Raw genomic sequence first — 14891 nt, 5'->3', positions numbered from 1 at the left:
CAATAAGCACTGGTGTGGTGGTGGGGTGGGGGGGTGGGGGGGGGGGGGTACAAGCAAAGATAAGATGGCTATACAAAGCAAACATGGAGTTAAATTTCACTTTCACTTCATATTTTCAGTATAAGCCGTTCAGAATGACTCAGATTAAACGGCACAGGTTCCTCCTATGGTCTAAACAATTCGGCTTATGATGAAATTATCTGTAAGTTGTTATTAGTTTTACTGATAAGTCTGTAAAATTACCCCAAAAATATGAAGCACAGCCAAGCTTTGCTATGTAAATAACTTCCAGAGTTATTTAGGAAATAAGGATAATGGTGTCAGACACAGAAAGCAGCAAATCCTCAGATCTGTGAAGAGGGAACCAGAAGCGTTGTTTGCTATTTGTCTTTATTACTTAAAATGGCATACATTATTTTTTTTAAAAAACAACAAAAACCTGAAAAGTGCTACACTGATTTTGCACTGAAGTCCTCCAACCTGCCTACAAAAGGCCGTTGGTTCATTTCTTTATAACTAAATAGACGTGAATCCACTAACACTCGCAGGTATTAGGTAGAGTTTAACAGTCAAAGGGTAATCCGGAGCATAAGGGTGTGTTTTTGTTGTGATTTTGTGTAAGTGTGTGTGTGACATCTCTTCCTATCCAACTGTATTCAACCACAGACTGTATATAAAAGATTGAAACAGCCTTGGGGTGTGAAAAATGAAGCCGCCGGTGAGGTGAATTAAACCTGGATTCTTTCTAATGGTCAGCAGCATCGCCGGGTAGCAGGCCTGTATGAGAAAATGATTGCAGTGCTCGTGGATGTATGACCTCAGGATCTGAACTGGTTCAAGGTCTCAGTTGCCGTTTTCAGATCTTGCTGACTACATCGTGGTGTTCATTTGATAAATGATGGTCCTGTTTGTAGTAAAATAAGCGATATGATTTAGGGCAGGCAAACCTTGAGATTGACAAGTCGCTATCGTAGAGACAGGACCTATCATTTAAAGGTCATAGTGAGAAGATGACAGGAAATAGGTCTTTAATCAGTAATGAAATCTGCTCAGTCAGTCTCATTTGACTAATCGTTTCAGCGATTGGTCACTGGATAAGAAAGGTGAGTCACTGCAGGCTGACTGATAAGTGTCAGCAACCCAGCCCCGGTCCTGATATGGCGTCAGTGGTACAGCGGCTGCACGTATTCCGGTGGAAAGACCCCCACCCGGCCTCGGCAGCGACCCCTCCAGCTCAAGGAGCTCGAGCAGTCCAGCAGGTCGATGATGTCGCCGCGCAGGAAGTGGAGGTGGGCGGTGTGAGGGGGGGTGTAGTCGCAGAGGGCGTGAGCCAGCCGAGGCTTCTGCACAAAGACGGAGCCAAAACGGGGAAGTCAGACAGACAGGTGCGTGTTTAACAGAAGCACGAGTCGTTTATGAGAAACAGAGACGCGTCGAGGTGGTGTGTCATACCTCCACAACTGGTTTCAGCAGACGCGATGATGTATTTCCCTCCGGGTGAGAGGGGTTAGAGTAGAGGCGGCCTGAGGGGATGGACTCCTGAGAGGTGCTTTTGTAAGGGTTAGGATAGGGGTTACGCGCCAAGTGCGACAACAGCTGAGGGGATGAGGGAGGATCTTTGAGGCAGACCACCTTCTCCACAGCAATGCTGTGAGTTCTGTAGAAATCCACCAACTGGTTGAGGGAACAGAACGACTCCTCCCAGATGCAGTACTGACCGCCGCCCTCCAGGACGCGGAAATGCTCCACCCTGTCGCCATAGCTGCAAGATAAGAGTGGTGTACAAGGAGAACGAGAGAGCTGATGGGAAGGAAGACAAGCATGTGCATCCACATTCTTTGTTCGGGAACTCCCTCAGTCACACCACAAACCTCCCTAAAATCACATGCCATCATTTTCAAATGTCTTTGTGTGAGCAGACACATTAACCTGCACAGAGAGGGCACAGAAGCAACCGTGAAAGATGAGGCCATGAAATGACTAGGCAAGCTGTTATTAACACTATTTCACTATTTCATCAGGAAGATTCAAACATAGACCCCATAATTTAGTCAAAAACAATTATTTTTCAAATGTTATTATTTGTATTTGTTTTATAATGTGTCCCGTCACAGTCACTGGGGTACTTTTATCCAGACTTAAAAGACGCACAACACTCAGATCTATTGCCTGCTGACTGCCCAATAAGAGTTTTGATGGACGTCATGCACTGGGTTAAACTCCAACTGTGATTCAAACAGCACAGCAATGCAACCATGGCAACTTTCAAACCCAGGAAACCCTCGATTAAAAACATGGCTCAGCATAATTCCTGCCATATATAAACATATGACCTTTACACTTATAAATCTCCACATAAATGACAATAAAGATGATGATGATGAGTTTATGTTGAAAGCGGTAGTGATGATGATCACGATGATGATGAACATGAGGAGAAAGATGATGATTAATATTCCTGATACTGTTTCATAATGGTTCTTATCATGACTGTTGTTCATTAACTTGAATTTCTTTCTTTCTTCCTGCTTTCTCTTTCTCTCGAACTCTGTTTAAGAAAACTGGCGTACACACATGCAGCACCTCTTGTCACACACTACACGTCATAGTCATTCACCTTTCCCAGTATCTACCTGTCCTGATATCTTAACCAACCTCTCCCTCTATTTCTATTTTTCTTTGGTCTGTGCTGTTTGGCTGTTTTTTCCTAATATGTCCTGTTCTATTCTTAGTTTAGTATTAACAACAAAACTTGTTAAAGGAAAAGATGGATTAATCAAACAACAAAGACTTTGTGTAAAATGTTTTTTTAGCTGCTTGTTTTTGCAGCTGGACATTAATATATAATGAATAAATATTTCAACCCTCCTTCTCTATCTTGCTGGGAAACACACTGTGTTTGCTCAGGTCGACTTCGCGGATTACAAAGAAGGGTAAGTACTTTATTTAGGGAATACATTTCCATCTCCACTATGAAACCTTATTACATTTGAACTGTAGCTTTGACCAACACCCTCTCACTTCATATAATCTCTTTTGTTGTGTTATCTGTTTTGTGGGGAGTAACTGCCTTTGTGACGTTTTAGCTGTGTAATCATTGACAGACTGAGATATTTTTTCAGTTTCAACCATGCCCCTTATACTACGTATACTACTGCATTTCTGTTGTGTGTAACTTATAGATGTCAGACACCCCCCCAACACACACACACCCACACACACACACACACACACACACACATGCAGATAACTAAGTCTTAACTAGGCCGAGACTATGCAATGAAAACAATGGATTTACTGTTGTGATGATCTTACACAGGCATAACTGATAAATTTAGGGACCTCTCAGCAAAATGTTTTGCTAAATAAAAAAAAAAAAAAAAGGTAATCTATTATTTTTAGTTTTATGAGATGTTCCTGGAACTGTTTAACCAACAACAACAAATAGTTTCAAAAGTTTTTGCAAGGAGGAGTTTTTCACTGACAAGAGCAAGAGGCCCATTTTGACATGATGTTGCAGGATAAGCACAGGTGTGATTTATATAATATTGATTATGTCACTTTTGTACATGGATAGTACAGTACCAAGATCCTAGTTCTGGAACAGCTCTCACACACAAAACACGATGGGACCGTCCATTCTCTTCCGCTTAGCCAATTCAGGGTCGCAGTCGTGGCTGGAGCCTATCCCAGCGTTCGTGGGGCGAGAGGAAGGGTACGGCCTGGACAGGTTGCTAACACATATTGAGACAGGCAACCATTCACACATACAGCTGATTTAGAATCACCGATTAACCCGACGACTGTGGGAGGAAGCCACACCTGCAGAGAACCCACTCAGACACTGAGCATCAGAATCCACACAGAAGGGCCTGGACTAGAGTTAAACCCAGGACCTGCTTGCTGTGCTAACCACCACACTGCTGTCCCACTCCCAAATATTATTATCATATTTATGAATAATGTTTATCAGAAACGTGCCCAAGCTGAAATCATTTTGAACATGTGTCTCTGCAGTGCAGATAACGGATTTCCCCGTTAACAGCTCCATCTGCTGGGAATCCGAACTCTCACTCAGTGCGTGTTACAGAATGATAACAAGCCTACAGACAGTTCTGTAAGGGTCAGAGGTCAGGGGTGTCAAACATAGAGCTCCACGGCAAAGTTTTTGGAAAATGTGGACATTTCAAAGTTAATAAATTCTGAACGTTCAACTGTATTTTTGTTTGTTTTAGCTTCTTTACTGTCAAAGACACAACCAATGGGCTGTTATCCACCAGACAGAGAAGTAACAGATAAACCATAACTGCAAGAAAATTTCCTTTTTTTATTGTTAATATTCAGTTTAAGAACAGAAAAATCCCTTCATATTCCCTGTTTACAAAATAAGTTTCTTTTTACAAATTAATAATGCTACACTCAATTCACACATGATTTCTGTCACAGCAAAGAAACGAAGTCCTTCATTTCTTTATTTCCTTTACAGTCTGAGCCCAATGACCCTGCTGACAAGTTGGGTTTTTTTTTTAATTTACTACAGCAGTATTTCTTTGTAATGATAAAAAGCAGAAGTATTGTAGAAGTATTGTTTCTGAAGACATCTCTGGCAATCAAACTGTAGTTTACCTTCTTTACATTGAAAATCTTTTAAATGAGTTACTGTGCGTTTGCTTTACCGCCCCAACCCACTTAAGATGAAACTGAGCCGTATGTGGCCCATGATGTAAAACTCCTGGTTTGTCCTGGATTGTATTGTAATGTGTTTTCCATGATAATAAAAACAAGACTGGGCGCAGACTACACAGCCATTCCTCCTGAATCTTTATCGCCCTCTGCTGATCAACTTTAGCATCACATTGTTTTGTTTCTGTACACCTCTCATCTCTCGTAAACCTCGCAGGTAGACAGATGTTACGCCTTAAAATGTTAACTTGAGCACATTGTGTACGTGCCCGTCTGTGTCATGTGTCCATTACATAATGTACCTGTGTTTAATTAAAGACTGTCTGTTGTTACGCAATGGCCCGATTATTGAACACATTCAATTTACCCTCAGTGATTAAATGTGTCCCACGTCACTTTGGTGACCCAGATTGCACCCCCTCCTCCTCCTCTCTGTGCTCTGTCTGTGCTGCTGTGATATTTTTAGTTCAACCGGTTCTCATAAAGCAATTTAAATAGTCTGGCTCTCCTATGTGCCGACCCTGACACACGCTCAGAGACACGTGGACGCTTTAATGTGCTCATTTAGGCAGTGGGATGGAAAACAAACATCCAACAGCACACTTAATACCGCAGGGACACGCTGCAGGGATGTGTGCGTGGGGGAGTGTGTGTTTCACGCGGCATGTGTGGTTTGAGTTCACCCCCAGCTTTGAACAGTCGTTGATCATAAAGATGGAGTTTGGTATAACAGGTGGATGAATGGGTTATTTTAGCAGGACAGCAGAGTGAGCCCATGAAAAATGAACATGGAAACAGACCATGCTTGAGTCAGATTTAAGCACATTCTTTCATCCTGACTGAAGTTCACGTTCTTGTTTTTGTGTTTGTGTGTGTTTGTGGTGCATTCACTGACCTAACAGAGAGGGAAAACTCTCCCGGAGCTGATTCACTCTCCCTCACCAGGAACACTCCAGTGTCCTGCCAACGCAGACGTTGTTCAGCCTCAAGTCTTGACACCGGTCCTGCAAACCACCTACCAGAGCACACAACAGCACACACTTCTCACACACTTCTCTTGGCATTTAAAAGACAATTAAAGCAGTATTCAAATCAGTTATGTAAATCAGTGTTTCCCCCATTTTAGGTCACAAAAGGAATAAAGCACAAATGATGACATCCTAAATTGTTGCTTTTTTGTCTTCAGGCCTCTAAAACTCCTTAAAATGATACAATCCAATCACAGGAAAACAGTCTGACTGCACACTGAAGGCTGATAAGGGTTACTCATGCAGCACAAGTGGACAAAATATTTCTTTTTACGGGTGTGGAAGGAGGGAAATGTAGTTCCCGGGCACGTAGCCACGCTTCCCCTGGATCTCTGCTGTCACCCAGCAAGAATCCTCCTCCATTTCTGTCACCTATAACACACATGCACACGCACAATTACTCTGCAATTACATACAAAACAAAACATTTCTCAACGCATTAAAAGACCTACTTACCTTGATGATATCACCTTTCTGAAAACTGATCTCGTCTGCTTCTGACGCTGCGAAAGAGAAAAGAGCCACAGCCTCCATCCCAGACAGAAAGAGTGCAGCGGAGGAGCCTCGACAGCAGTTTCACTTCATGAATGGAGAGATACTACAGCTGAGTAGAGGACAGCACGGGGTGATGACATAATCACTGTGTGTGTGTGTGCGTGTGTGTGCGCAGTGGCTGATATTCTGCTCTTAAGTTAATGAGCAGAGTTTTTCTGCGTCCCTTTCTGCATACATGTGACAGAGTTAGAGCGCGAACACGTGGAGATGGCGACCGCCTCTTTCCATTCCCAGCTTCTCTGCCTACACACTTTAAACTCTGGGGCTTTATTAAAGCGCGTCCACCAGGGAAACCAGCGACAGTGGGAGGCTCACACTTTGAAGCAATGGAAAAGGACTTGAAGTAGACTGCAATGATAACAGATCGAGACAGGAGGTAACAAAGTGGCTCCAGCTGATTTGGTTACACACGCTTTTGACAGGGAAATGTGTGATTTGAAACCTGAGCTTAAAGATTGCCTGTGTGCGTTTAAGCACATCAAAATAACATCTACACAGTCAGAGGATGCAGCGGAGGACGCCTTCACAGATTCCCTTAGTGACTGATAAAAAAAGCAATAAAATAACACGCTTTTTCACAAAATATGCATTTATTTAGAGGATTTTGATGTAAATAAACTTCAGTTGAGCTTTTACATCCCACTTATGTGAGTGGCCACTGTGACATCATTCAGTGGCAGGTTGGACATGGCAAAGAAAGTGTTTGGCAACTCTTTTGCTTCACATCAACTCTGGGATTGTCTATATTTAGCTCATATTCTCATTTAAAATGGTGCACTAACAGCAAACAAATGCTGACAATTTACTACAACACATTGCTATAGCTATATGTTTTAAATGTGGCTGGGGTCCTTATAGGATGATGTTTTGTTTTTTTAATTAATTACATGAAATATGATCAAAAAGGTTTGTAAGTACAGGTGTAAAAATGCTGTCACTGTGCCTTTATGTTTCTCTCCTCCTGAGGGCTGGATCTCCTCCACTGCGAGCCTTCAACTTGAATTTTGTTGCGGAAGAGAGGACAAAGTCGCAGGGAGCCAAATCTGCCTTTTCAGTGAGCTGTGTGTAATTTGGAGTGAACGTTCTCCCTTTGACGCTTCGGGGTGCTACGGGAGAACTTGGCACTGAGGGGGTGATCCCCGGGGACAAATTCAGAAGTAGGTCAGAAAAATCAACAACCACTCTCCTGGTCTCACCTACAGCGCCACCTTTGGGGCTTTAGACTACACTGAGTCTGAGTCATAGCTGAGATCCAGGGATGATCCTGGACATCCAAGCTGGGAGCGATGCATAGCAGCGGCACTGTGAGTGGTGTAAAGGTGCAGGTGACAGTGGGCACATTTAAATCAGGTTTTTATTGAGTGGAGTCACAAAACTTTTTGATTACAACTCAGCTGCTGCATTGCAATTACCCAGGTGAAAGAAGTAAACAAGCAAACAAAAAAACCCAAACACAATTAGCGTGCTCCTCTTGGATTCAACAAATTTGAATATTGCAACAGCATAAAGAGAAATGTGCCTTGATTTATTCGTATTGCGTGTGTGTGCGTTAGTAGCAGTCCACTATGACCTCTTGCCCTGGTTGTGTGTTTGAATCAGTGTGAGAGGTGCTCGCAGTTAGTATGTCCTGCAGTAGTGAGAGGGGCGAGTTATGCACATGGTCACTGCTTCTACTGAGGATCTCCAGCCTCTCGTCCAAACCCAGAGAGCCCAACGCTTCACACACGCTTACGCGCTCGCAGTGACTCACAGCGTTCGCTCCTTCCTCGCTGTGGTCTTCAAAGCTGGTGGCATTGAGTACATTTAAATCTCTCTCAGCATTAGCCTCACTCCTTACACCCAGTATCTTTCTGATCTCTTGTGCCCAACCTGCTCTGGGCAGCTCACAGGACACTCTGGCAACTGTCGCCGTGGCAGCAGATACATCTGGGTCCCCTTGCAATGCTGGACAAACTGTCACTCTGAGTGTTATCAGCAGTCTACAGGCCTTTAAAGCTACAGGCCTATCGCAGTCAACCAGACCGCTCAGCAATGCAGAGATGACTCCCTGCTCAACCAGATTCTTCAACACTTCGACTAAATCTGACTCCACGTCCTGTGCGTGCGTGTCTCCGTGTGTGTGAAGTGTGTAGGCTCGGTCAGGCATCACAGCGTACGCGTGTGGTTGGGCCGGACATGCGTCCGAGCCCTTCGTGTAACTCCTGTGCCCCAAAAAGGCTTTGTCCAGCAGCAACTCCGCCAGCTCCAGCGTGTGAACTTTGACCTCCCAGTCCAGATCGGCACAGCCTCGTGAGAGGACGGAGCGTACAGACTGCATGAGGAGAGAGCAGGAGGGGGAGGCAGGTGACGACGGGGGCGTGTGTGACGTATGTGAAGAGAACCAGGCGATGAAGAACTGTACAACAGCCCTCCTGGCAAACCCTTCTGTGTCCTGGGAGAGAATCTCAAGCAGCCGGGTCACGATTTCAGTCTGGAGATAGATGGGACATCGAGTTAGCAAAAACAGGGAAGTCGAAATCATACTAGAAGAATCTGGAAAGACTGTAAAACTACAGACGAACGATTACTTCCAGCTTCTGTAGCTGGGCAACATATATAAAGATTGTTTAGAACTGATATCTGTTCTGAGCCCCAATATCTCTATTTTGAGTGTTGCTGTTATTCCACAGAACAAAACAAAAAGTGGAAAAATTCTTCCCTAATGTAATTGATGCTTTGAACAGAAGCTGGAGGCGTTTTCAGCTCAGGCTGTCTACTATTAGGAAGGTCCACGGTTCAACCTCCAGTTCATCTGGTCCGCATGTCACAGTGTCTTAAGGCACAATAATAAACGGCAAATCCCACTGCATCTCTGCTCTGTTGCCATCCCAGAATAAGCCTTTTACTTCTACTAAAACACAGCGTGTTATTGCCTTTGCCACAAAAATACCTCCTTCCAGCTGAACAGTTGACTCAAACAAGTGCAGGTTCACACAGAGCACATGTGGCAGGTGTGAAAGAGTCTGGACAGACCACGGCAAAAATTATATAATTATTGTGGATGCAAGAACATCTGTGAAAACAACGGGACACCACTTTGCCAATCTGTGACCACGGGCCCCACTGAAGGATGCTGGGTACTTGTGCCACCCTCATGGAGTCTTCTTCTGACAGCTTGGTGATAGAGCCTGCTGGAGGACATTTTGCAGGGCTCTTACTAAAAGGAACAGATACTGATAATGCCCTTGGGCGTTATCAGTATCTGTTCCAGTGGTGACAAGAACACCAACCAAGAAGCAAAACTAGAAAAAAATCAGTTGGAGGGATGAGGAGAGAAGAATGATCTGTGGCCACACTGTGTGATCTGTGAGCGACGTCTTCTTGTTGCCTCTTCAGTGCACATGTTGTCACTTTTATTTGCACCAAAGCAGGTGAAATAAACCAGTTTGTTATACGAATACATGATACATATATAATATCGGTGTTAAGTTTCTAATATTTACTGTTCTTGAGTATTCACATGTGTCTTTATCCTCCTGTCATGCATGCACGTTCATGTACACATTCCTCAGTCCTATTTCGACAGGTTTGCCTTTACTTCTTCTCACCTTCTCCTGTGTGGGTGCTGCCCCCTCCTGCCAGCTGTGCATCACTGTCTGTGCCAGTGCTTTGATTGCACTGGCTCTCACATAACTCTCTGGATCCTGCAGAGCCTCCCTGAGGAGAGGAGTGGTACAGCAGCAGCCACCCAGCAGGGCCTCAGAGGCAGCTGACGCCTGGCAGACACGCATCGCTCCCAGGTGCCCCAGAAACTCCATCGTTGAGTCTCTTACCTCCCAGCGCATGTCACACGCACGCTTCTTCACCACCTGGACGAGATCTAACAGACACAAACAATGTGATTTGTTGTGTAGATCTATTGCACAGGCTTTATGAGCTACAGGGAAGATGCTAATGCTCTGATTTACCGTGTCTGAGCTGGTCTGTTATAAAGGAGATGTCTGTGCAAACACTCATCCACTTTACCAAGGCTTGGTAGGACTTATGTAGCACCTGAAAAACAAAGACACAGTGATCTTATCACGATGTTCAGTCCAAAAAACATTTTTGTTACCCTCCACCTGTCTTTTAAAATCTTGAACCTTTCTCTATCTCATTAGTTCTTGTCCATTCAAAAATAAAAAGCGGAAACTTGTGCTTTTTACATGACTCTATGACAATTACAAAAAATTGTGTAAAGAAGACTTTTTGATGCTTGAAAGTGAGCAAAAGAAATTTAACTTTGACCTGTGTAAAAACAGGTTGAGATACTCAGGTTACTGACGCCATCTGCTGGATGGTTTGGGACTCTTAGTTCCAAATAATGAAAGAAGTGACAGTCCTTCAACGTACAGTGATACTTTAAGACAACAGTGTGTTACGACCACAGTCTGGGGAGAGATATTCCTGGCTTTGTGCGCTATGGAAAAACTTGACTAACTCCAACTTTAACCACATCCATCACCTTTACAACAAACTAGAAATGAAACTCTAAGCTAGATCTTACACAGGTCAGGATATTGACCCAACCCAGTGTAATGGGATGAGAGCCAGGGTGCATCCATATTAGAGCAAACACAGAGAAACAGACTCACATTTTAATTCACACCTACAGCCAGTTTAGGTGTGAATCAAAGCAGCTGTATAAATCTCTGATAGTTGTGATCATCTTACATCTGTGAACAAAAACACACACAAACTTACAGTGGGATCAGAATCAGGATTGTCCAGATACTGTATCAGAAGTGTGAGCACGTCAGTCAGCTTGCCATTTGCTCCTGAAACAGAAACATAAATTAACTCAGCGTGTTCCTTTAACATTTGTTTTTCCCACATATGCCATAAACTACTTTTGTTTTGTAGAAGTATCTTACAGAATTTTAAAAAACTCATCACTTTACTTTTAATACACGCACTGAAGGTCTTTATATCCTCCATAAAGAGAATGGTTGTTTTCAGTATTCCCTTTTAGCTCCATTCATGTAATATGGATTCTAACTCTAATGACAGCTTTACCTGGGCTGTTACTGACAGCTGTCAGAGCCTCTAGAGCACATTTCTGAACTTTCCCACTGCCAATGACATTCCTGAAAACTTCACTACAGCCAGCGGACGAGGAGGACGAGTCGCCGCTGCAGATCCTCAGTAACGACAGAATTCCAGACACGATTAAATCCGGAGCGCAGGGGAGGCAGTCAGGATCCTGAGGGACAGAGGCAGATTATAAACCTTTCCATGCGTTAGAAAAAAAGCTAACACCTTATAACACGGCCTGCGACTAAGGGCGTGTTACTTCTATCATTCAGATTTTATCAGAAATTACAATGTAATTATGTTTACATACAGCTACTTAATGGTAGGTACACAAGTGTACAGTACAGGAAATAATTATTATTATACATGTTATCCCCTTAATCTAGTGTGCCTGCCTTTAATTGTGTATATGTAAATATAATTACATTGTAATTACAGATAATACCCTAAAAAGTCTATTTTATTACAGAGGAATTAAAAATTATAAAGTGTTAACCGAAAAAGATCCAATATTTACTTAGCCACTCTCTCCTGTCCTTACACTCACCATGTGTGCGATCTGAGGAGTGTTTGTTAGACACACACTGATCATGGAGATGCAGGAGGTTTTGCTCTTCAGCTGCTCAGTCATGGCAAACCGATGCATGTCTCCTACAGGCCCAGATCTCATGTTACTCCATAACATAAATGCAAGATAACACACATTTTTCTCAAGAGTGTACGTCTTTGTGGACCACCTGCAGTGTTTGTGCCTAGTAGGTTCTGGCCAGATATGATGTCGAGGGGTAGCAGCAGTAATCTCACAGACTGAGCTGTGTGGACACGGTCACTGCACATAAAACCAGAAGAAGAAGAAGAAGAAGAAGAAACGTTTGCAGACAGATACTAGACTGACAAATCCCCATGTGTTTTTTTTACAGAAAACCCAACCTCTATAGACTTTTGTGTACAGAGTTTGTGTTGGCTGAACAAGCTGTGCTTACTGATGGCCGCCGTGGAGAAAAGCAGCTGCAGCATGGACAAGGTCAGCAGGTTTCCTGACGTTCAACATGAAAGTTAAAAGACGGGTGATGCGTTGGTCTGGGACGCGGCTGCAGAAGCAAGCACAGCTAGAGTCTATAAACTAAACCAGAAAGAGGCTGAACAGCAGCACAGTCACTAATGTATACTTAAAAACAACCACTAAGTAAATACTGTGGATGATGACTGACCATTACACTGTCCTGTTGTATTGCATAGATCAACAGAACAAAGCCATTGATGCTATATCTATAAGCAGATTTGCATATTCAGCCAGGAAGCTCCATTGTCCTCACCTTCCTCTTAAAGTCACTACTTAAAATCTAAATAATCTCTAGTAGAGACAAAAAAGGACAGACAACTCTATAAAGCTACATTCTACTGTGTTTTATGAGGGGTTTACCTGCATGCAGCTAGAATGACATCCATCAGAGGCAGTGTGAGTTCACTACAATCTGCTGCCACCATTTCCTCCAGAGAAGCTGTGACTGTCTGCAGCAGCTTGTCCCGCAGAGGAGGCTTGGTCTGGCCCAGGAGCAGGGCCAGCAGTCTGAGGGTCTGCTGACACTGATGAAGCTGTGTGCTTCCCTTGGGAACCCCCAGCGCCCTCTTGAGGTACTCTGAGATTGCAACGACAACAGCGGTGCAATCTTGGTTTATTTCCATGGGATCGGCTGGGTTTTCTACAACTGCCTTGGACACGCTTGTGTTCTGCTCATCTTCCTTCTTATCGGTGCCATTACATCCTATAGATGAGACAGGCTGACAGAACAGCAGGACGTGGGTGAGCATTTGATTGGCAGCTGAGGCAACAAATAGGCTTGTGTCTGTCTGGAGTTGCAGAAGTGGCTCAATGAAATCTAAAAAAAAACAAACAAAGATAATACATATATATGAGGATGCGTCAGAATTACAACAATATAATACCTATAGCACAGTGCCTCTCGCCCTATGGCAGCTGGGAAAGATCCAGCCCCCAGTGACCCTGAATTTGATATGCAGGAGCAAACAAATAAAAGGATGAATAGAAATAGCATATTATCCTTAATACTAATGATCCCACTTTCATGAATTGATGCACAAAACTCACCTGCTTGTATAAAGAAGCTAAGACCTTTTGGATGCTGCAGTGTGGTCCTTAAGCCCTGGATCCAGCCAATCCGTATGCAGGGATCCCCCCAGAGCCCTAACTCCTGCCAGTGCTGACAGCTAAAGACAAGATCCAGAACTAAGGACTCCTGCAAGAGAGAGAGGGAGGCACAATGATAGGGCAGATACGCATTGGAATATTTTGTAACAGTTTACTAAATGCACCAGGCGTCAGAAGCTGTACCTTAAGAACTCTGAAGTCATCCTCAGCAGCAGCCAATAAGCCGATGAGTCTGAGAGTGAAGGAGAGGACACCTGGGGCTGAAGCCGTGTCATGAATCACAGCAGATATGAACTCAAGCAGACAGGGACAGGCCTCCAGCAGAGACTCCCCTTCAAAGAGTGAAAGAAAAGAAAAACAATGATACAGATTTACACAGGATCACTTTTTTATGTGCACCATAAAGAGAAATGATAAAGGTATAAAAGACATGAAAAAGGAGCATTTTAAATTTATCTTTATTAATGCAATATAACACACACACACACACACATATATATATATATATATAAGTATCTTTGGGTTTTGGGATCTTTTACAAAGTGTAAATGTTATCTGCAAATATCGGTGATATAATCTGAGTAATAATCACCTACAAATACAGTGATTCGCTACATGGTATTAAGTTTAGATCAGTTCTCTGGAGAATGAGGGCTCTTTGAAACACACCTTTCAGCTTTTCATGTATTTTGAAGCTGTTTTTTTTTCCGGAGAACTGGAATGTAAATGTACTTGTCTTTGTCTCAGCTTGTGTCGTTTAAATATGCTATAAGCCATAAATCAAGCAGAAGTGACAGTCAACACAAAAAAGACAGTCATCGCATGTTTGTTTCATTTTCAAAATATTTGTTATTCAACCCAGGTCAGAGGGTTACATACTGAACTTAAAGAATAGAAATAAAGTATCGATTAGATGGTATCGATATTCCTATTAGAAAGATAGTGGGAGAGGAGGAAGAATGAAGACACTATCCTGTTAGGGTCAGTACTACTAACCAGCCTCGGTGAGCGCTGTGAACCAGTCCAGCAGTTTCTCCAGAATGGTGTCATCGGGCAGCGAGCTTCCTGAGGCCGCCAGCACCTCACAGACCCGGGGCAGCAGTGACACACACTCTCTGTCCATGGTGCTAAGGTGTGCGTGTTAATAACCGCCGTTGCTAGCTTAGGTCTTTACAACTAGGAGTTATATAAAGTCTACACATTCTCTAACCACTCGTGTCAATGTAAATGTGACCTCTAGCTAAATTATGCAGTATAGACGAAACTGAAGCAGCCACTTTAAACACACAAAATCGTTGTTTTTTGTACTTTACTAAACGAACGTCTCGCGGGGAACAGTTTCGGATCTACCGGTGTGTCGTTTCCTTTTCCGTGCTTCTGGGCGGGTCTCACGCCGCTGCGCT

General features: G+C 43.4%; 2 protein-coding genes across 4 annotated transcripts; both read right to left on the bottom strand.

Moving 5' to 3' along the window:
- Positions 1-43: 43 nt before the first annotated feature.
- LOC134629041 (GRB2-related adapter protein-like) lies at positions 44-6441 on the bottom strand. The gene is made up of 5 exons (XM_063475930.1): positions 6168-6441; positions 5986-6083; positions 5579-5698; positions 1453-1762; positions 44-1343 (listed from the first exon to the last, which is right to left on the bottom strand). Exons 1-5 carry the CDS (start codon positions 6243-6245, stop codon positions 1164-1166), a joined length of 786 nt encoding a protein of 261 aa, XP_063332000.1. The 5' UTR covers positions 6246-6441; the 3' UTR covers positions 44-1163.
- Positions 6442-6856: 415 nt separating this feature from the next.
- On the bottom strand, positions 6857-14865 carry brat1 (BRCA1-associated ATM activator 1). Of its 3 annotated transcripts, none has more exons than XM_063475925.1 (12): positions 14485-14865; positions 13672-13820; positions 13429-13576; positions 12742-13198; positions 12302-12409; positions 12056-12147; positions 11866-11969; positions 11301-11487; positions 10989-11062; positions 10214-10298; positions 9854-10125; positions 6857-8736 (listed from the first exon to the last, which is right to left on the bottom strand). In XM_063475925.1, exons 1-12 carry the CDS (start codon positions 14609-14611, stop codon positions 7816-7818), a joined length of 2724 nt encoding a protein of 907 aa, XP_063331995.1. In that variant the 5' UTR covers positions 14612-14865; the 3' UTR covers positions 6857-7815. The 3 variants fall into 3 exon arrangements, with proteins under 3 accessions (XP_063331995.1, XP_063331997.1, XP_063331998.1); XM_063475927.1 differs by having other exon boundaries at positions 12302-12355; XM_063475928.1 differs by lacking the exon at positions 12302-12409.
- Positions 14866-14891: the final 26 nt, after the last annotated feature.

This window comes from Pelmatolapia mariae, linkage group LG6 (assembly GCF_036321145.2).
Source record: "Pelmatolapia mariae isolate MD_Pm_ZW linkage group LG6, Pm_UMD_F_2, whole genome shotgun sequence".
NCBI lineage: Eukaryota > Metazoa > Chordata > Actinopteri > Cichliformes > Cichlidae > Pelmatolapia > Pelmatolapia mariae.
This window is presented reverse-complemented; position numbering and strand designations above follow the sequence as displayed.